Genomic DNA, 23378 nt, shown 5'->3' on the forward strand with positions numbered 1-23378 from the left:
AGGTGGCCCCCAGGATCTCCCAGCCTTACAGTTTATGATTTTTTTCTTTAGGGATACACGAAAGACAATATGTATGTACCACCTTTTCTGGAAACACTGGCTGAACTCCAGGATCAAATCACTGCTGTGCCGGTGAACACTGACAGGAACATGCTTGAATGCATATGGGCTGAGCTTGACCTCTGCATAGATGTGTGTCATGTAACATGAGGACAACACGTAGAACATTTGTAATAATGTGTAAGAAACTTGAAAATGTACTTTATCATATAATGTATCAATCACTATTTTGTATGTAATACTTTGTGAAATACGTTCATCCAAAACCTGATGAATCATTTGTAATCACTCTGTATATATTGTCACATGCTATAGCAGAAACTGTGATGTAAATGTGACAACACACCACAGTGATTCACTTGTTTGATCATCCTATGTATGTGAGTAACAGGGATCAAAAACTGAATAACTTCCTTCAGTTCTAGCTCTGACAGTTTAGTGTCCATATTTCTTATTACTTCCTGGTAGTGAATCTTGTGGTTTGGTATATATGCTGCCATCTGTTTGTGACTTAGAAGGTAGTCTTCCACACTTTTATTGGCAGCCTCCCTCATTGACAGATCAGTTTCAATCCTATTCTTTCCAACAACTGTGAGTCATAATTTTATGTTTATATTCAGTCTGGAGTGAACATTAAATCCCCCAAAACCATGGGATGGTATTTACCAATATTGTCACTAAGACCCTCAACAAATATATAAATAGGGCCATCTGCATCAGTATGATAACTATTGGTTTTGTTCTGATCGTAAATTACATTCACATCTGTTTGATTAGTAATTTCCCCCCTGCACGTTTTGTTTCTTGTAGATGTCACTTCTCCTTTAGTTATTTGTTTTGTTCCAGCATACTTTCGCCACAAATCTCAATTGGTCATTATCCACACTCAGGCTCAGGATTGTACCATCTAATTCAACAACTGAACATCATGTAGAAAATGAAAGTTGGGAGAATAAACCTGGCAGGGCACAGTACCAGGAGGCCAGAAACATACTGGGCTAAAGCTGTGCTTATGGGAAAACCTAATGGATCTTGTCCAATTGGAAGACCAGGGGAGTGACAGGAGGACGAACTGCAGTCCAAAGTGCACAAGATTGCCATCTATGGAGGAACACTGTCAGGTCAGCACATGATCTTCAGGGTTCGTGATCAACAATATGAATATGTATATGTATGTATGTATGTATTTGAGTCAGTATCACATTTTCAGTTATTATTAAAAGTGTGGATCATGTGGGGTATTTAGCAAAATTTGTGAATGGATTGACAATATTTTTTTCAGATGGTGTGTCATCAACATATGTAAAAGTTACTTTGGGTGTGCCCCAAAGAAGTGTGTTAAGATCCTTGCTGTTCATGTCATATATTACTGACCCCATGGACAATATTAACAGTAAACTCAGACTTTTCACAGACAGTGTTGTTATCTGTAATGCAGTACAATCTGGAAGAACCCGCACAAATATTCAGTCAGATCTTGATAAGATATCAAAGTGATGCAAAGAAACACAATTTGCTTTAAATGCTGAGCAATGTAAAATTGTGCACTTCACAAAATGAAAAAATGTTGTATGCTATGACTACGATATCAATGAGTCACAGCTACAATTGTTCTAATTGTACACATACCTTAGTGTAACAATTTTTACGGATATGAAATGCAACAATAACAAAGTCATGGTTGCAGGTATAGCAGGCAGCAGAATGCGGTTCATTGGTAGAATACTAGGGAAAGGCAATCAGCCTACAGAGGACACTGCATTCCAGTCACTCGTGTGACCCATCCTAGAATATTGCTCAAGTGTGTAGGACTCATACCAAATAGGACTAACAAGGGTTATAGAACGGATACAAAGAAGGCCAGTAGGAATGGTCACAAGGTTGTTTGACACATGGGAGAGTGTTACGAAGATGCTCAAGAACTGAACTGGCAAATGTTTGAAGATAAATGCAAAATAACCCATGAAAACCTACTTACAATGTTTCTAGAACCAACTTCTGGTGATGAATCCAGGAACATACTGTAATCATCTACATATTGCTCCCATAGGGATTGCAAAGACAGGATTAAGCTAATTACAACAAGCACAGAGGCATTTAAGCAATCATTCTTCCTACAATCTATATGTATATGTAAATGGAGAAAGCCCTAATAAATGGTACAGTTTGTTTTATAAACACAGTAATTTATTTGTTCAAGGAGCATTTCACTAGGAAAACATAGGCCATTTACTGGGTGGGTCACATAAGACACAAAACCCCTTTTATTTCATGAACAGTTGCTGATATCGAAATGAAGTTTTCAGCAAATAAAAGTATGCTTAGGAGCAAATACTTTTCTTATGTGGTAAAGAGTCTTAATTCTTGTATCAATTGAGGTAATGAAGCAAGTACGATTTTTAAAATAGAATGCTATGCCTTTTTTTTTTAGTGCCTGAAAGCACTTAAAAAGATGAGCAGTGGCTGCTTACAGTCAATGGTAAAATTTGAACACATGCTTAAATGAAGTGTAAAAGTAGTTTTCATTAAGAAACTATTTATTTTGTCAGTGACAATTCATCAGTCATTCTGGACAAAATGTTTATTTTATTTAAAGAACCATTCCATCTAGTTACTATTTCAATTAGTATCTGTAGACACATTTGTCTGGCAGAGGGAGTTTTACTTTTAAGAAGTGTTCAGATGTCTCGAGGCAAAGACAGGTCAGGTATTTTTCTTTTCCGTTTTTCCAAATCTATGTCATTCTGACATATGAACAACTGATGTTTCTGTTTTGGTTTTGAGAAGTAAGCAGCAATGGGAAGGGTTTAAATGGAAAACTGCCACACACAACTGCAGTTGTTTCCACAAAAAACTTGAAACATACACATGTTTGAAACAGCTTTTCTAAGCCAATCCAATGCATCACAAGGTAGCATATGCCATAGTTCCTTATACAAAAACCATAGCTGATGCTGTATCTATGTCGTACAGGAAATTTGGTTTGATCTTAGTAGCATTGGACTGTCTTGCTGCATATACAATGGAGCCTGGCATGACAGCTCTGCTTTGCAGTGTTTAAATGCCGCAATAGCTGGATGACTGCATTGCTTTCCAATTTTAGTACATTTATTGGATTCTTTTGCAAAAGGTTTGAACATCAATATTATCAAGCACTATATCACTGTAATTGTCTTTTCAAGAGCTTTTGAATGCAGTTACAAAAAGTATATGGCTCCATTTAAAAAAAAAATTGAGATGTTGTCAAATGTTTTCCTGTGACTGATGTCCTGTGCAATTTGATGACATTGCCCTTCAATATAGGATAAGTATTCTGAGAGTGTAGAATCTCAGTTTTCAATAATGTAGGTAGTAAACAGTTTTAATCTGCCAGGAAGTTTCATATCAGTGCACACTCTGCTGTAGAGTGAAAATCTCATTCTGGAATGTAGGTAGTAATTGGAGTTACATGCTGTCAGGCCACATCAGTCCTCATTCAGATAGCATGCTTTCATTATATCAATGATGGCTAGCCAGTGGCTAAGAAAATACCATAAATCCAGCATTGCTCCACTAACAAATTTCTGTGCGAGTGAGTCAATATTTCTCCATTTGTGGCAGGTGGCTGTTGCCCTGAGGTGAATTTTGTGCAGTTTGTCATTTGTAAGAATTTTGTGATGGACAATCGGATATCATCATGAGTGAATCTGTGAGGGCAATAATGTCTGGTGAATATTTCACCATGGTATTGTCCAGTTCATCTGTGATTCCCTTTTTAGAATCAGGTTTTCAGATGCAGCCTTAGTCATGACTTTATATATTGACCCATTAAGAACCTGTGAGGCGTTTGATATGCTATCTAAATATACTGTATAAATAACTAAATTCAAGAAAGTGTTTCTGGATGTGCTGGTATTCAGGAAGAATTGTCTCTAGGTGTATTAGTGGCACTAGGCTCATTGGTCTTGTGCTCGTTAAAAGACTATGAAGAAGGCACGTGCTCTGACGTATTTATTTTATCATTTGGTTTATGAAGAGTCTTGTGTATTAGTGTCAAATGCTGATTAGATCAAGCTTGCTCCACCAGGAAGACAAGATGAGTGCCATGAACTGTACTTGAAAGATACTATCATGAAGAAGAAACCACCTGAATGCCTGCTGAATATTTGCTGCCAAAGCTTCAGGGAGCAGTAGTACTTGGGCCACATAGTACATTTTGCTTGCAAAGCATGCATACAGTGTTTGCAAGTTTTGCAGCAGCTTCAGGTGCAGGTGCAACGTGGCCCTGGTGCGATTCAGAAGATCCACCCAGTTCTAAGCTATGTAGCAGCCAGGTGTGGCCATCCACTTGATGCCCAGAGAACAGTGTAAGGTTTGTTGCTCAGCTCATGTCACTCAGAAGTTTCACCAAAGATCCCACTAGGTATAAGTATGGGCTTCTCCTGTTGTTGATCTGAGTGCCAGTGGCCTTTATGTAGATTTTAAGAACATTTTCCTGGGAAGCCAAATCTTGTTGGGAAAACACAACAGATATGTACATCGTCAGTATTCTGTGCGGCATATCCGTGTGCTCTGAACCATTTATCCTCTAATTCTACTTTCAGTGAGATGCAGTCATGGTTAAATGGCTATGGCATATAGGGCCACTGATAGTGGGCATAGCTGGTGGATACATCAACTGATGCAGAGTAATTTTATGAGGCAGCCATTGATTAAAATGCAAGAGGAAGCATTTGATACCATTCCATGGAGGATTGTTGTGATACAATCTCCATATCCCATCCTCATCATCGTTTCTACTAAAAATTCATGTCTCACACATTCAAATGCCTTCAAAAAGACTAAAAGCACAGTTGCTCCTTCGGTTCCCACAGCTGCCTGCAGAGTGTATTGCATCCTCTAGACCCCACACAGCAAAACCAACACTTCTATGAGGGACAGAACAATGTTGTTAGCTGCCTAAAATCTTCTCCAAAAGTGATTTCATAGAAATGTTAGCTGCTCGCACAAAGATCTTGAAACCTGCATTATGCAGTGTGACAGGCTGGAGGTTTACATACGTGACTGCTCCAGCCAGTTTTTTTGGATAACTACTACTAACCCTTCTTTCAGAGTACTGGGTACCACTGTGCCTAGCCACAAGTCACACCTTGAGAGGAGTTTTTGAGTATTTCACAATAGCACTGGTAGAATTCTGGCTCAGAGGCCATGCACTACACAGTGTTTGTGAAGTCTAGTTAGATGTAGAAGTAGATATAGTGTGATACCCTCTGTATCTAATACTAAGTTTGTTTACTTTCACTCTCATTATCCCGTATGGTGTTATATTTTAGGGCAACTCTGTACACACACCAAAAATATTCTTAGCTCAGGAAAGGATGGTCGAACTGATCTGTTGTGTCAGTTTGCAAACTTCATTTAGCCTGAAACCTAAATTTGTCATCTCTGTATGTACACTCCATCACAGAATTTATTGTTGGAAACATTGATCATTCAGAATAAACTGCAACATTCATCAAGGGAACACTCAATGGAATATTACATGCACATGGGTAACACTTCCTAGAGCATTGTACAGCAGCAAGATGTGGACTGTCCACCAGATTTCGTTACCAACAGGCTTCCATCAAAACTGAAAAAAAAACTGAGTGATAAATTCTAAAATACTCACGCTGATAATTATGGGGATTACTTTAAATGCCACTGCTCCTCCTCTTACAATATAAGCAGTAGTGGTTAATAATGCTCCTTTAAATAATGAAGATTACAGCTTATCATCTCATGAATCATAAGAAGTGACACAAAAATATCACAAAAACAATAATGTGATAAATAACCCAAAACTGATGGTATTGGTTAAAAACAGTCTTGGTTGCAATTTTAGTTTTTTATTTTTCAACTACGCATTTTGCCTTACTTAGGCATCTTCAGGTTGATCTTTTCTAGATGGATGTGGGTTACTCCATGACCCGCACAACGCATTCCCATTCACAGGAGCGAGTAACAGAATAAGATGGGGCTCAGCAGGTCTCGGAGCCACTCACGTCCATCTAGAAAAGATCAACCTGAAGATGCCTAAATAAGGCCAAATGTGTAGTTGAAAAATAAAAAACTGAAATTGCAACCAAGACTGTTTTTAACCAATACTGTTAAGCACTGGTTTGCTGTATGCCACATATGGATTGGAAGAATTCCAAAACTGATGATTTTTACAAGATATTGTGGAATTCATAATTTTGCCATGGAAAAATGTTATAAATCTGAGGACAGCAGATTACTAATACTCATAACTGGTAGGTAGCTAAGGAATGTTAAAACTATACGATTTTAAACTAACAATTAATTTCCTATGTGATGAACGTCAATGTTTAGAGGAAAATAGCACCAAAATTAGCAAAAATAACATGGAATATGACAAAAAAATGTCAATAAGGCATAAAAGTAACACCGAGTGTGATGGAAAAGTGACACAGAACTGACAAAAATAATAACTAATTTTTCAAAGCTAACAAATCTGTCCAAAAAAAAAAGCGCCCTGAATTTGGTCATAAAATAAAACAACTTTTTCCTGTTTCTAATGATAAAGTCATCTATCTAATAGAGAAAAAATTATTCAGATATTAATGAGGAATAAGACTCCAATCACCCAGAAGACAACTAGAATAGAAGGCAGCATTCATTACTTAGAGGCCATACCCGTCACCAAGAAGGAAGAAGCGACCAAAGTTGTGCGGGCAGAGAGTGTGTTTGACTGAAGAAACATTGTAATTCATGCTGTTCTTGTCTGGCTTTAGAAGAGCAGTCAGCTCTTTATGTTGAAGAGTGCTTCAAGCTTTATCATCAATAAAAAGAATTTGACTTTTTATCACCATACGCAATACAGTGATTACATTTCATGTCTTAAAACTACATTGCTTATATGAAACTTTGTTTGCACTTTAAAAGCTGCTTTATTTCCAGTATGAAAATAAAACTAGTTCTGCCATACCTGAATAATTTACTACACCTGTCTCTGATGCCCATTACATGTATATCATGTGTTTTATGCCTGGCTGTATGTAGAAAAATGTTTTGTATAAGTGAATTCATTAGTGGAACCAGCTACAAGTAAGATATAAATCATAGTTGGCAGTCGGTATGTTAAGTAGTGAAAGCTCTTGCACGTATCACACGACTATTTCGCAGGACAAAAATAATGTAGAAAATGCCATAGAAATATGTATGTTTATAACAGTAATAAATTCTGCAACACTTCTGTCACAGTTTTTTTTACATAAATCGCCCTTACTCTTGAAAAGTACCTCTTGGTTCAAAGTTAAACCATTAATAAAAGCTCTACCTTAGTGTGTTATGTATAATCCATAACAGACAGCATGCCAGCACAGGAAAGCTAAAAATCAGAAATGCTTCTAATGTGCTTACAGCTTTCCAATGTGTGTTTATCACGGCGGTAGGGAATTCTCCCTTGTCCTGCACTAGGTGGCCAGTCATTGTCAACACTGCAACAAATATAACAAAAAGCACGTGTCATGTATTATCACATTTAATAGCTTCTAGAATATTGCACACCAATTTCATAACATTTAGAATAATGCTAAATACAGCTATCTGTGACTACAGTACTAGAATAAAGTGAAGTACTACAGTAAAATTAACAGAGAACTTAACAAACAGCAACTTACGTTAATTTTACGGTTCATTTACAATCTATGTTTCACAATGAACAAGCCCCCCCCCCTTAAAAAAAAAAAAAAAATCTCTCTCTCTCTCTCTCTCCCCCCCCCCCCCCCCTCTCTCTCTCTGTCTCTCTCTCTCTCTCAAAAATGATAATGTAAAAAATAACCCAAAACTTATGATTTTTACAAGATGTTGTGGAATTTATAATTTTGCCTTTGAAAAATGTTATAAACTTTTATTCAAAAATATTCGTTAAGAGTACTGAATACGGAGCAGTTGAACATTAAAATGTCTTGAAGAGTGAAGCACTCAAAGGCATTTTAACAAAGTGTTGATCTCAGTCGAACAACTGCCATTCAATCTAAGTTATTTCCTAAATTTACAGAATGGCTTTTTAAACTAATTGTTCCAAAAGGACAGAGCTGTAGAATAATTCTACAATTGAAACAATGCAACTTAGTATAAATTACTACACTTGAAAGACACAATAAGTGAATGCTCTTTCAGTATACGTTCCCAAAATGGACAAAACTCCATAAATAAGGGGGACTCAATTACACAAAAACAACTAAAAAAACCTCTGCATTCTTTTTTTCATCCAAGCACCACTGGAAATAATCAAAATAAAATGGATTCACATACTACAGAAGAGCTAATTAGGAGAAAGTTGAGTTAATATCAGGTCTCAGATGAAGACTCAATATAGATGAACTGTCCTTTGCAAGCCTTATTCTACCAATTAATAAGCCAAAATAAGTGTTGTGGACCAACTCCAGTATTAACTTACTGTTAATTCCTCTCATTCCTAGGAAACTTCATAGCTCACCCTCCAACACCAGCAATCTCGGGCAAAAATTATGAAACTAACTTGACCAGTGTCTGATGATTGTTAGCGACTATGGAAAGGTACCAATGAGCGGTTGCAGTTGCAGATCAGAGCAAGACGCATATTCAAATGACACAGTAGGAAGAGTACTGTCAGGAAAAAGTTGGTACCTCCAATCAAATACCAATCTCGTACAAAGATTGCTAAAGTTATTAGGTTTTTTAATACCTTATATTTACAGTTCGCCTAGGTTTACCCAAATCTGCGTACTTCAATCTTCAGTTTACTTTTTTGGAATCCAAGTAATTTCCCTTCCATTTCCAGAAAAGAAAATGTTCATTCTCTATTGGCAATGGTTTATCTTCTCTTTACTTCATTTGATGTCATTCTTCAGTCTCATTATCAACAACAGAATCAAATGCACACCAAAGCAGAAATATCAAGTATGAAATTAAATCTGGGATTCCCAATATTTATGCAAACATGAAGACTCATTTCTCTCTATAACAATAACAAAAACAGTGAAACCATTTTCTATTACACATGATCCGAAAACAATTTTTAATCAACATTCTGATAATGACAGAAATGTACTCACTCTTCAGACACCTTTTCCTTGTCCCATTCTCTCTTCCATTCTCCTCCTGCAGTCTTCTGTCTGTTTATGCGTTCTTGGTCTATCTGATATCTTTCAGATTTCCACATCTCGTAGGCATGTTGATGAGGGCCATCTGAGCCACGTCCACGACCTCTAGAGAATTTGCCCTTAAAGAGACAAAGAAGAAATATTTACTTATTTTAAGACCAATTACTCAGTTTTTCCCAGTTACAACTCACTGATGACACAAAAAAAGTTGTGGAAAGAGAAAAGTGTTACAACATGAACTGTACATCACAAAACAACTGTTAGTAGTTGAACCATACAGAAATAAGAAACAGAGGAGAGACTTCAGTGTGATGGTAGTTAACTGTAGGGTAGGAAATTAATATGTGCACTTTATCCTTTTCCATTTTGTCAGTGTTAAAGTAATCTGTGGATATCATTTCTAGATTGTTTGGCTACTTTCTTTCCAGAGAGTGCGTCTATCGTAAGTGACACATCAGAGAGGATCATCTTTCTTTGGAACCTTGTGCCTCTTCTCTTGCCTTTCACTCTCTTGGAAGGAGGAGAGGGATGTGGTGTCAATCATTGGAGTTCAGCATAGGATACCAACTTTTTCATACCACTGTACTCCAATTACTGTTGTTTTACACCAAGGTAATCATTCTATCTGACGACTTCTAGTGATATAATCTATAACTATACATCAGTTTTTGCTGGGTGAAGAAAAATTCATTATATGTATTACGTAACTTCAAAATGTAGTTACTTTCTCAGTTTTCAATAAAAAAGTATCGGTAAGTGGAATACTTGAAAATCTAGCAGACTGTTTATTCTGTTGTGTATCAGACTAGGAGGGTGACAATATGTCAAAATACAATACTGCCACTAGACTCATACTATTTTTACAATTTTTTGAATTCTTTTTTCAAATATTTCTTCACTTAAGAAAATATGCATATGTAGATGACCTTGAGTCAGCAGAGCAAACTGACATTAATAACCACTTAGAATTAGTCTTATACCAGAACTTGTTGACTGCATAATAATAAGATAATAAGAAACATCTGGAGATTACCCAAGAAAGGGCCACTTGCTTTGCTATGTATCTCAGTAATAAGAAGTCAACTTAAGTTCAACGTATGTGTTCAACTTACTTGGAAAGAGATAACATTTAAGTATTTAGGAATAACACTAGAGGCCAGATAGTTCCAATTATAACCAAAAATGTATCAAAACTCACTTGCACATTATAGGTGAGCCAAGTTATATTCTTCAGAGTATCCTTTCTCATAACCGTGTTTTAATTGGGCAGTATGTAAGGAATCACAATAATATTTCTGCAAATGTAAGTCAGCCTTAAGGGAAAATATTACACACTGAGTCTTCAGATGAACAATTTGAACTGAACAAAGGGCACGCTGTGACAACACTTGCCAGTTTTGCAAGGTGTTACAATGTGATCACACTTCCTGACAGCAGATCAACTGCTTATCACCGTACATGAGCTCTACAGTGATAAGCATTATAAAAATTGGCTTAAGGTACCAAAACAGGGCATTATACAAGACTCACCTTGTAACTTTTATCCAAACAATGAAAGAAAAACAATTTTATTACTTCTCTAAATATTCATCATTAAAATTTATGTACTTCACTCTGACAGCTTTAAAAAATTATATAAGTAATGTCAGAAAACTGGAGTAAATAGCAGGTAGCCTTCCGGGGATTGATGATAGGTGCAGAAATGTAAGCAAATGTAATGTACTGCATGTAACTATATGAAGAAATCCACTACTGTGACTCTTCATGCTTTCCTGATGGATCTGTTGCAAATACAATTCTCGGGTTTGCCACCAGATTGTATACTGCACAATATTTCATTGACGCAACTGCTTGACACCTTCAGGTGGTGGCAGTTGCTGCTGTCACTGCTGCAAGGCACAACTGATGATAATCATGCGGCAGCATTGAAATTTATCAGGCTGGACAGGCTACACATGTGTGTAGGCAGACACTTGCAGTTGGAGGAAAGTGGCACTCCTGCTGGGAGACGCAGAAAGGCCTTCCATGCATGCGATGTGGGCAATGATGTGCTTCTGGATGCTCCTGTGTTAAAAGCTGAATTAAAGCTCAGCAGTGCTTTAAGTCCTGTGATGAGTCAGAAATTTTTGTTTTCCCTGTTTTGATTTAATGGCCGGCCGAAGTGGCCGTGCGGTTAAAGGCGCTGCAGTCTGGAACCGCAAGACCGCTACGGTCGCAGGTTCGAATCCTGCCTCGGGCATGGATGTTTGTGATGTCCTTAGGTTAGTTAGGTTTAACTGGTTCTAAGTTCTAGGGGACTAATGACCTCAGCAGTTGAGTCCCATAGTGCTCAGAGCCATTTGAACCATTTTTTTTTATTTAATGGCAGCCAGTGCTGGAGTCCAAGTGGCACTTAGCTGAAAACTTGAATACCTGTTGATAAGATTGTCTGGTGTACGAACATGTATGGCCTCCTTAACAACACAGTACCAGAAAGATGAGCTGGGGATAAAATTTCGGTCTTTTCGTAAAACATATGATGCCCTGTGTTTAAGAAATGCTCTGCTACCACTGCTTTATTGGGTTGCCCCAGCTTGTATGATGATGGTGTTCAATGCAATATTCTTGCATGGTTTTGCATGTCTGCCCAATAGAAGATTTTCCACATTGGCATGGGATCTTATACACACCACATTTCCTAAGGTCTAGATCGTCTTTGACCGAGAATAATAAATTCCTCAATTTTGCTGATGGCCTAAAAACAAAATTGGTGTCATGCCTTTTGAGATTCTTTCCGTTCTTGAATATAAGCTGCCAAAATAGGGCAAGAACACTTCCACCTCTTCATTTACATCCCTGCTTTGAATTTGCTTAGAATGGTATTCTTGGCGTTTTGTCTATTGGAATAGCCATTCTGTTGGAATACCATTCTTAGGTATTCTAGCTCATCAGGTAGACTGTCAGCATCTGAGAGCACATGTGCTCTATGCACCAAAGAGCGTAAGACAGTACCACGTTGCACAGGGTAATGACAACTTGTGGCCTGCAAATATAGCTCCGTATGAGTTGATTTGTGACAGGCACTAGTCCCAATGTACCATTGGCTTTTCTTTTGACTGACATCCGGGAACGGTAAAATGCCATCCTTTTCCACTTTCATCGTGAACTGTATATTGAGATGGAGCAAGTTCAGATGCCAGTGAAACACAGGTAATTTGTCTATTCCATGGGGCCACACCACAAATGTATTGTCTACATACCGCCAGACATAGGAGGGTTTGAGACTTGCCAACTGCAGTGCTTTTTCCTCAAAGTCTTTCATAAAATAGTTGACCACCATGGGAGACAGAGTACTTCCCATGGCGACACCATCCACTTGCTCTATATACTGGTTATTGAATAAGTTGGGGTAAGCACATGTTTAAAAAAATGCCACAATATCTTTCTCAAACTGGCTGCTGATAAAATGGAAATGTCGTGCAGCTAGGGCCTCCCGTCGGGTAGACCGTTCGCCTGGTGCAGGTCTTTCGATTTGACGCCACTTGAGCGACCTGCGCGTTGATGGGGATGAAATGATGATGATTAACACAACACCCAGTCCCTGAGTGGAGAAAATTTCCGACCCAGCCGGGAATCGAACCCGGGCCCTTAGGATTGACAGTCTACCACGCTGACCACTCAGCTACCGGGGCAGACTGGCTGCTGATAGGCACTAATGAGTCCTGCTGAGGTACTTTAACAAGTAAAGGTACAACGCCAAAGCTAACTAAACAATCCAACAGTACTAATGAGTCCTGCTGAGGTACTTTAACAAGTAAAGGTACAACGCCAAAGCTAACTAAACAGTCCAACAGTTGTAGCTTAAGTGTCTTCGGGCATCTTATGCAGTCCTTTGAATTCCGGATATGGTGATCACACTTTCCTGTGAGAGGTCCCAACAGCATACGTATTATACTCCATACAAAATAAATGGAAAGAAATTTAAAGTATAGTACAATTGCATTATCAGGAATGTTCTGCAAGTACAAATTTAGGCTGTTTGGACTCCCTCTCTCACATTTCAATTGTAGATGCAGGCAGCCGACTTCATTAAGTCTTCTCTTACTCAGACTCACATATAATACATAACACTCATAATATTTCATACTTCGAGCTATACATTTTAACCATCCTTCTATGTACAAGAGTGTGAAACAAAATCATGTACAAAGAAAAATGAATGTCTTCACCCCCTGCCTTACCGTGCATTCATAATTAATGTCTTTGCCAATGCTTACGGTCAATCGCTGTTTCATTTCTTTATTTTTCTTTTTTTAATAAATTTTAACTTTACCCGATCTGAAGGGCCTTTCACCATATATCTACACATGTAGTAAGATGTTTGTCCAGAAAATAGGTAGGAGCTCCAATGTTGCTCACTATTGGGCGAATAGGAGTCCCATCCTTATACATCTTGGGTACGACGTACAGTCTTGGGAGAACTGTAGCCTGTTGTTATAGGCTCTTAATCACTTTAGATTGAATAGAACTCTTCTTGAAAAGATCTAATGTTTTTCTCTGGATCATGCTAGTCGGATCATCTCTTAGCCTGTGATAGGCAAGATTGTCGAGCAGCACCTTGTGAGAGAAGAATGGTGGCATTCCTCTTTTCGAGGGTATGTTATACAAGACGGGAACTGCACATGGTGTGCACAAAGTTACTATCACTGCATCTGAAGATATCTTTGAATCTCTCAGCTGTATTCTGGGACTGAGTAGATAGCGCTAGCCGACTGGTCAAAACAACAAGCCAAGGTTTGCCAAATATCAAAGTATACTCACCTGAATGCCCAACTGCAAGAAGGGAATGCACCACATCAATGCACCATGTTTAATTTCACGGACAGAATCCTGGATGATGCAGCTGTTACAGTACTCGAGAAAGGTTTGGACTCTGCACCAACACCACGAACAACTGCTGAACTTTAACACGAGCCCCACCAAGAAAGTTCAACATCAGCTCAGCAGAAAGGAAGGCTCTGCAAGACTTTAAGAGTAGACAAATACCTCGTATTTTTACTTGCCAATAAGGGGAACGCCACTGTCCTTCTCTCACGAGGCGAATGCAACAGCAAGATGGAGGTGCAGCTTGACGATCCTGCCTATTGCACGCTAAGAGAGGATCTGACTGGCAAGATCCAGAGAAAAGCATTAGATCTTCTCAAGAAGAGTTCTTTTCCTTCAAAAGTGATTAACAGACTATGCCAACAGGTTGTAGTTCTCCCAAGACTGTACAGCCTACCCAAGATACATGACGATGGGATTCCTTGCACAATAGTGAGCTACATTGGAGCTCCTACCTATTTTCTGGGCAGACATTTACTACACTGTTGAGACATCTCATAATCAAGTGTGATCACCATATCCGGAATTCAGAGAACTTCATAGGATGCCTGAACACAACTTAAGCTACAACTGTCGGATCTTTTGGTTAGCTTTGATATTGTATCTTTATTTATGAAAGTACCTCTTCAGGACTCATTAGATCTTATCAGCAGACAGTTTGAGAAAGACATTGTGGTATTGTTAAACATGTGCTTATCTCAACTTATTTCTTATTCAATGATCAGTATTTTGAACAATATTTTCGAACAAGTGGACAGTGTTGCCATGGGAAGTCCTCTGTCTCCCATGGTGGCCAACTACATTATGGAAGACTTTGAAGAAAAAGCATTGCAGTCAGCAAGTCTCAAACCTTCCTGCTTCTGGCGGTATGTACATGATACATTTGTGGTGTGGTCCCATGGAATACCCGCATTACCTGTGTTTCTCTGGCATCTGAACTCGCTCCATCCCTACATACAGTTCACAAAGGAAGTGGAAAAGGATGGCATTTTACCATCCCCGGTTGTCATAGTCACAAGAAAAGCCGATAGCACACTGGGACACAGCATCTATCACAAATCAACTCATATGGAGCTATATTTTCAGGATTTGCAGGCCACAAGGTGTCACCATTCTGCGCAATGCTCTTTGGCACACAGCGCACATCTGGTCTCAGACACCAACAGTCTACTTGGTGTACTATAACACCTAAGAACGGTATTCCAACAGAACGGCTAATCCAATAGATAGATACACCACGGATTCCATTCTAAGAAAATTCGAAGCAGGAATGTAAATGAAGATGAGGAGGCACTCACTGAAAGAGCATTCTTGCCCTATTTTGGTGGCATGTTTTCAAGAATAGAAAGTTCAAATGGCTCCAAGCACTATGGGACTTAACATCTGAGGTTATCAGTCCCCTAGACTTAGAACTACTTAAACCTAACTAACCTAAGGACATACACAAATCCATGCCTGAGCCAGGATTCGAACCTGCAACTGTAGCAGCAGTGCGGTTCCAGACTGAAGCGCCTAGAACCACTCGGCCACAGCAGCCGGCAGAATAGAAAGAATCCTCAAATGGCAAGGCATTAAATGTTTTTTTTTTTTCGGCCAGCAGCAAAATTGAGGAATTTTTCATGCTTGGTCAAAGGCAATGTTGGCCTTAGGAAACGTGGTGTGTATATGATCCCATGCCAATGTGGAAAATCGTATATTGGGGAGACATGCTGAACCATGCAAGAACATTGCATCAAACACAGTGGACATACATGCCTGGACAACCTGATAGATCAGCAGTAGTAGAACATTGCGTGAACATGGGGCACTGTATGTTTTACGAAAAGACTGAAATTTATCCCCGGCGTCATCTTTCTGGGACTGTGTTGTTAAGGAGCCCATATATATTCATACAGCGGGCAATATTATCAACAGGTATGCAGGTTTTCAACTAAGCGCTACCTGGAATCCAGCACTGGCTGCCATTAAATCAAAACAGGGAAAACACGAACTTCCAATTCAACATGCGACCCAATGCACTACTGAGATTCAGTATAACTTTTAACCACAGGAGCATCCTGGAACACAGTCATTGCCCACAGTGCACATGGAAGGCCTTTCTGCGGCTCGCAGTAGGAGTGCCGCTTTCCTCCAACTGCGAGCATCTTCCCGCACATGCATATTGCCTGCTCCCGGCCTGATAAATGTCAATCCCACCATGCGATTATCATCAGTTGGGCCTTGCAGCAGTGACAGCATCTGAAGATGTCGAGTAGTTGCATTGATCAAATTTTGTGAAATTTACGCAATACGATCTGGCGGCAAACTCAAGAAGTATACTTGCAAATCCACCATTGTTTGACTACCCTACTGGCAACAAATCACTGAAAATCATAAATAATGCAAAATATCTATGAGTAACCTATGGAGCCATGCAATGTAGAATGACCACATAAAATTACTGTATGAAAATCAGATGTCAGACTGTATTTCTCTGAGGAAACATACAGAAATGTAATTCATTCATTAAAAAAAAATATGCTCATCTGAGCAGTTCTTTAGTACTGCTCATCATTCTGGGACTCTTACTAGGCAGGACTAATAGAAGATAGAGAGAGGATCCAACAAAGAGCAGTGAGTTTATCACAGCATTGTTTAGTCAGCATAAGAGCTTTACAAAGATGCTTAACAAACTATAGTGGCAGATGCTACAAGAGAGGCTCTGTGCACCATTAAGAGGTTTACTACTGAAATCCCAAGTGCATTTTCTGGGAAGAGTGTGGCATCATATTTCTTCCTGGCACATACATATTGCAGAATAACCACAACTAGAAAATCAGAGAAAGCAGAGCTCATGCTAAGGTTGCCCCAACATCATTCTTCTGATGCACCATTCACAAATAGAATAAGAAAGGGGGGAGGGATAGTGGTATCAGAAGGATCCTTCACCATGCACCATAATGTGACTTGCATTTTATAGATGTAAATATAAATCAGGTGAATATATGCAATGAGATTTTAATTCAATGTTTCTATTCATCAAATACTTGGACTGTTTGACATGCTGTGTGACAGATGCTACTGCCATGAGAAGAAAGGCACAACTTTAATATTATCCATTCTAAATGTGTGAGGTAGTGGTTGTTATATTTTAACAGTAATAACTGGTAACATCAACCATTTTCTGTCCTTCACACAACTCAACTTTCTTCTTTTAAAGTGTTTTGGGAGACAATACTCTCACATCAGGTTGTGGAACTTGGCTCATGAGGCTAAAACACTATAAAATCTACAACACATTCGTGACATTCATAAACTGAAAACACATTGGACAGTGGGTCTTTGTCTTACATTAAAATTGTTGGCTTCTTTCAGTAGTTGTGTATGCATAGGACAGAAAGCAGTGGAATGCTACCAATTATTACTGTTCTTGGATGGGTGACCATCCAGTCTGCCGAGTGTTGTTGGCAAGTGGGGTGCACTCAGCCCTTGTGAGGCAAACTGAGGAGCTACTTGATTGAGAAGTAGTGGCTCCAGTCTCATAAACTGACATACAGCTGGGAGAGTGGTATGCTGACCACATGCTCCCCACATCTGCATCCGATGATGCCTGTGAGCTGAGGTTGACACGGCGGCCAGTCAGTACCATTGGGCCTTCATGGCCTGTTCAGGTAGAGTTTAGTTTTAATTATTACTGTTGAAAAATGCTATAAACTTCTGTTGTTTTTCCTAGTTTCATCAATGACTTGTGGCAAACGATTTGTTGTGTTTCATTCAGCAGTAACTGTTCTCCAGTCATCTAAATAGATGGTCATGACACATCCAGTTATCCAAAGAACATACAGTAATTTTATGGAAGTGCTCTGTAAACAAACAATTTCTGTCAGTTTTGATTTATAATAGAACACAAACAGTTGTCTGCTGCCTAATTTCCCACTTGAATGGGGTGCGACGTGTAGACAACCTCCAAGATGGTGCACCCCGGGCAACGGACTGCGATAGCAGGACAGCAGAAAGTCTACACAAATGGCGGCCGAACTAGATCAATGATCTCTGACGGCCACACAAAGTGACAAAACAAGAAAGAGAAGGATGCTATCATCGAGAAAGGCTCTTCTGAGAGCCAACAGACTAAAGATATTGGACCCATCGTCCATGTTCTGCAAATTAATGTAGAAGGCCTGACAAAGGATAAATGTGGCTACATAAGCAAGCTGGCTAATGATCATAAAATCGACATCATAGCACTCCAAGAAACTCATCAAGTGCAGGAGCGTATAACAACATGCACCATTCCAGGCTGCAGGATGGTCGCAGCACTGCCATTGCACATTCATGGATCTGCTCTGTATCCTCGTAACAACATTGCTGGGTACAAAGAAGTGATATGACAAGAAATTAATGACATAGAAATAACTGCTATTGAACTTAATGGAATGACCATAGCAGCCATTTATAAGCCCACACAAAGTAAATGGCCAACACCAGATTTACCAGTACTGCCCAACCCCTGCATGTATGTGGGGGATTTTAATAGCCGTCACACTCTCTGGGGGTATGGCAACATCGACGAAAACGGAGAAGCTCTGTCTGAGTGGATTGAAGCACATGACATGTAACATGTACATGATATATGATGCCAAGGACCCTAAGACATTCCAATCGGCCAGATGGCAAACAGATACCAATCCTGATCTCTGCATTGTGTCCACTGATCAGATAGAGTCCCACTATACCATACAAAAAGAGTCCTGAAACACTTTCCAAAGAGCCAACATCGTCCCACCATACTTAACATAGGCCTCCAAATCCCAGTAGTAAAATCTATCAATAAAACGCAATGGAACTTTAAGAAAGCTAATTAGGCAAAATATGCTCAAGAAGTTGATCAAAATTTGCACTGGATTACCCCAAAGCAAGAAAACTATAAACAATTCACTGGAGTCATCATCGCTGCAGCCAAAAGGAATATACCACACGGAGTTAGACAACAGTATATTCCTTGCTGGGACAATAATACTAACAAACTTTATGATAAATACCAAGAAACAGGAAACCCTGAAATTGGTGGACAAATATTAGAGCGACTAAACACACACAGAAAACAAAAGTGGCAGGAACTCACATCCCAGCTGAATTTTACACATTCCAGCAGAAAAGCCTGGTCATTATTGAGGAAACTTGGTAACTCCTCTTCAGCATGCCACCAGGAACCTAAAATAAAACCGCCAGAGATGGCATTGCACATAAAGATGCATACTGATAAAACCCCTCTTGATCCAACAACTGAAGCAGAAACTAAGAAACTACAAGAACTTGATAAAACTCTGAATGACGATACATTGCTTTCATCACTGTTTAGCGAAGAGGAAATCAAGGGTGCAATAAAAACCTTAAAAATAAGCTAAGCTGTGGGATTTTACAGTACATTCCCAGAATTTATAAAACACCTCGGACCTAATGGAAAAGCGTGGCTAAGAAACTTTTACACCAACATTTTAAACACTGGAATAGTCCCACCACAATTTAAAATAGCCCACATGCTAGCAATCCTTAAACCTGGAAAGCTACCAGAAGATCCAACTAGCTACCGCCCCATCGCCCTCTTTAGTATATGCTTTAAGTTGTTGGAACGCCTAATTCTTAATAGAATTCAGGACATTGTGGATGGAATAACCCCTCCATATCAGGCAGGTTTCAGAAACAAGCGCAGCTGTTGCGAACAAATTTTAGCACTAACATCATATATAGAAAGCGGATTCCAGAACAGGATGAAGTCAAGTGCAGTTTTTGTTGATCTGTCATCGGCATACGACACTCTGTGGCTCCAGGGTCTTATCTTAAGTTCAAGAGACACATACCTAGTTTAAAACTGGCAACCTTAATGAACAACATGCTGACGAACAGGTCTTTCAAAGTGAGCATTGGCCACAACACCAGCAGATCGTATAAAATAAAAAATGGCCTCCCTCAAGGATCTGTGTTGGCCCCAACCCTTTTTTATTTGTATATTAGTGACTTGCCAAATACAGTCAACAGGAAACTTTGCTACGCCGATGATTTGGCACTAGTTGTAAAAATCTAAAACAATTGGGGAAGGAGCGAATGTACTCACAGAAGATCTGGAGTCCTTGAATTCCTATTATAAAAAATGGTGACTCTGCCCTAATCCAACCAAGACTGAGGTGTGTGTTTTCCACTTGAACAATACAATGGCCCACCAGGAACTGAATGTGAACTTCTGTGAACAAAGAGTCAAACACAACTTCAACCCCAAATACCTTGACATAACACTAGACCGCTCCCGGACTTACAAAAAACATCTAGAAAATGTAAGCCAAAAGCTAAAGATTCACAACAACGTCCTGAGAAAATTGGCTGGCTCGACTTGGGGAGCTCAAGCATCCACCTTACGTACTGCCACAATAGCCCTGGTATATCCTGTTGCCAAATATTGCTCTGCTGTCTGGTATTCGAGCACTCATACTAAGAAAAGCGATGTCCAGTTGAACGAGTGTATGAGGATAATAACGGGTAATATTAAATCCACCCCAGTCCCTTGGCTGCATACTCTAAGCAATATCCCACCTACACAATTGACAAGGCAAGAAGCAGCAGCAAGAGAGTGGTCAAAAATTCATGACTCAGATTACCCACAGAATCTACCAACCCATGATGTTTTGAACGAAATACCATCGACCCGCTTGAAGTAACGGAAGCCTATATGGGTTAATACACAAGAACATCAACCTGACATCAAGGAGCAATGGCGGCACTTTTGGAATGACTCTGGAATTAATAAACAAGGTATTCAAGATCCTACTCTGGAATTACCGGGCTTTGACCTGAAGAGATGTACCTGGACTAAATTAAACCGTATCAGAACGGGCCGTGCAAGGTGCAATGCTTATGAGTACAAGTGGGGTCTATGTGACTCACCAGTCTGTGACTGTGGAGCACCAGAACAGAACGTCCGCCATATTATTGAGGAATGCCCCTTAAGAAGATACGCTGGACCTGTCTCTGAGGTTATATATGTGAAACCCTCTGCTTTGGATTGGCTGTGAAATCTAGATATCGAGCTTTAAATATATGAATGAGTTTCTAGTCAGGCTTGCCAAGCTTTTAACGTGTAGTTATTTTGTCTTGAGTGTTTGTACTTTATCCTTTTGTCCTATTGTTTTTTTTTTTACGCATGTACTATTTACACATTGTTTTGTTTTATACATTTCGTTTACATATTGTTGTACTTATATAAAATATTGTCGCTGTACTGCCATACACAAAATAAAATAAATCCCATTTGAATGAAAATATCTAAGATTAATCTTCTCTCATGAATTTCCATTTCCTTGTTCCTGTTTTTAAGGTTTGGTTAGTGGCTGTAATGGACACACTAGAATGTTAACTCTGTACAAATTAAGGGTACACACTGAAGTAATCGGTTTTCTGTTTATCATTTCCACTGCAACTGGTATTAAAAAATGTTTAGTGCATTCATGGTAGTTTCCTGTGTGTGGTGCTACATAAATAATTATTTTTACTAGAACCCATAACCAGTGACTCCAACATGATTGTGAGCACACAAGAATCACTCCAATTATTATTTCAATTTTACTGTGCAGTTAAAATATGTTTTTTCATGGAAAACTTACCATCATACAACAAGGGTATAGAAATATTATGTGTGACAGTGAAAATACCAGCTTTCTGGGGAAAAGACGGAAAGATATGTTTTTTGTAAGTGGATTCCCAATTTATTACCACAAATAGCAGCAAGAAAGTGATAAAGTTTCATCAAGGTTCAAAATTGCTTGATAGTGAAGTTGCTGAGCTGATTTCAGATTTCATGTCTGTAATATAATCAACTTCCCCAAATACAAACTTAAAACCATGTCTTGCCACAGAATTTGAACAATCAGCCACACAAAGTCAAAAAATTGATAACCGAAGTAGAACTAGGAGGCAAAAAGCAATCTACTTTGCTCAGAGAGATGCATTATCTTGCTGAAACATGAGTAACCAGTGATTTTTAAGAACTATATTTCTTAAATAGCTACCAACCAATGCATGTTCTGTACTAGCATCTAGTCAAGACGTAAATCTTGAAGCAATGGCTAGAACAGCTGACAAAATTGTAGAAATTATGACATCCAGTCAGTTCATATATAGCATAGAAACTGTGTCATCTCCATCTCAAGATGACACACTTTCCCATCTGGAAAGACAGCTTTCAGAACTAATGACCCAGATTCAGAAACTACAAACTGGGACAAGATCGAGAAGCACACCACAATCACTGTGATGTGCACAAAAACAATCTGTGTGCTGCTATCATTATAAATCCACAAGGACAAGAAGAAATGCACATCAATTTCTCAACAGTCTGCTAATGCTCAGATGGAAAATCTACTATGCTATTCACTTGGTGTGGCAAAGAGTGCGGAGGCAGAATTATCTAGCTGCCTCTTCATAATGGATCGGTAGCAGATCTTTTTCACAGTTAAATGTTCATGCGAAATTGAAGGTACTGCAGCATCTGATATGCCTAAGGATGCCTGTGTCTCACAATAAGGCATCTACTAATACTCTTTGATCATCTTAAGCACAGCATCAGTTTGTATTGGAATTACAACCTATTTTGATGAACATTCTCGAAATTTATGACTAACAGAACCTGACCATGATGAAATTCTGCAATCCAATTCCAGTTGTAAACAGTCTTTTGTGAAGGTGATTGGTTACCAAAAGTCGACTGAAGTGATTTGCTGTATTTTTGCTAAGTTAGGCCTTAACAAAAGTCATTCAATACAAACCTGCACATGAAATTTCCATTTTCACAACGCTCTCCTTCAAACACTAGATGTAAGCAAACTACTTGGCCAATTTCAGAGTTGCCACTGATTTTACAATAATCAAATGACTAATTTTAAAACAATACTGATATCAGATCTCAATACTACCATCTAGTGGCTGCTTTATGTTTTTACAAAGGTATACCTCATAGTACAAAAAAGGACAAAATATGGGACGCCAAGCAGTATCTGGGGCAAATGAATGAGGTTTAACTGTTTTTCACTACTATTAATTGTTGTGACTTGCCAATCTTTCAAAGTGCCGCCGCGCAGTTACGCGCGTCCTCTACATGCGGCACTGTCTGCCAGCCATGCAGCAGCAGCGCCACCTAAGCGGCCAGCCAGCCAGCGGCCGCTAGACTTGGACTCAGTTATGATTTGACTGTTAAAGTGTACACATCTTACTCTGTTTACTTGATTTTTGACTTTCATGTATTGCGTCTTGCTTGAAATATATTTGTTCAACTTGAAGTTATTACAATTGGTGACGAGG

At 39.0% G+C, this 23378-nt stretch overlaps 1 protein-coding gene across 1 annotated transcript in view; it reads right to left on the bottom strand.

Moving 5' to 3' along the window:
* The window catches only part of LOC124619483, a 172128-nt gene that overhangs the window by 106895 nt on the left and 41855 nt on the right, over window positions 1-23378 (bottom strand). The window contains exons 4-5 of the mRNA XM_047145897.1: window positions 9141-9307; window positions 7462-7538 (exon numbers count right to left, since the gene is read on the bottom strand). Coding sequence (XP_047001853.1) covers window positions 7462-7538; window positions 9141-9307 — 244 coding nt within the window. The remainder of the gene's footprint in view (window positions 1-7461; window positions 7539-9140; window positions 9308-23378) is intronic.

This window comes from Schistocerca americana, chromosome 6 (genome assembly GCF_021461395.2).
Source record: "Schistocerca americana isolate TAMUIC-IGC-003095 chromosome 6, iqSchAmer2.1, whole genome shotgun sequence".
NCBI classification, from domain to species: Eukaryota; Metazoa; Arthropoda; class Insecta; order Orthoptera; family Acrididae; genus Schistocerca; species Schistocerca americana.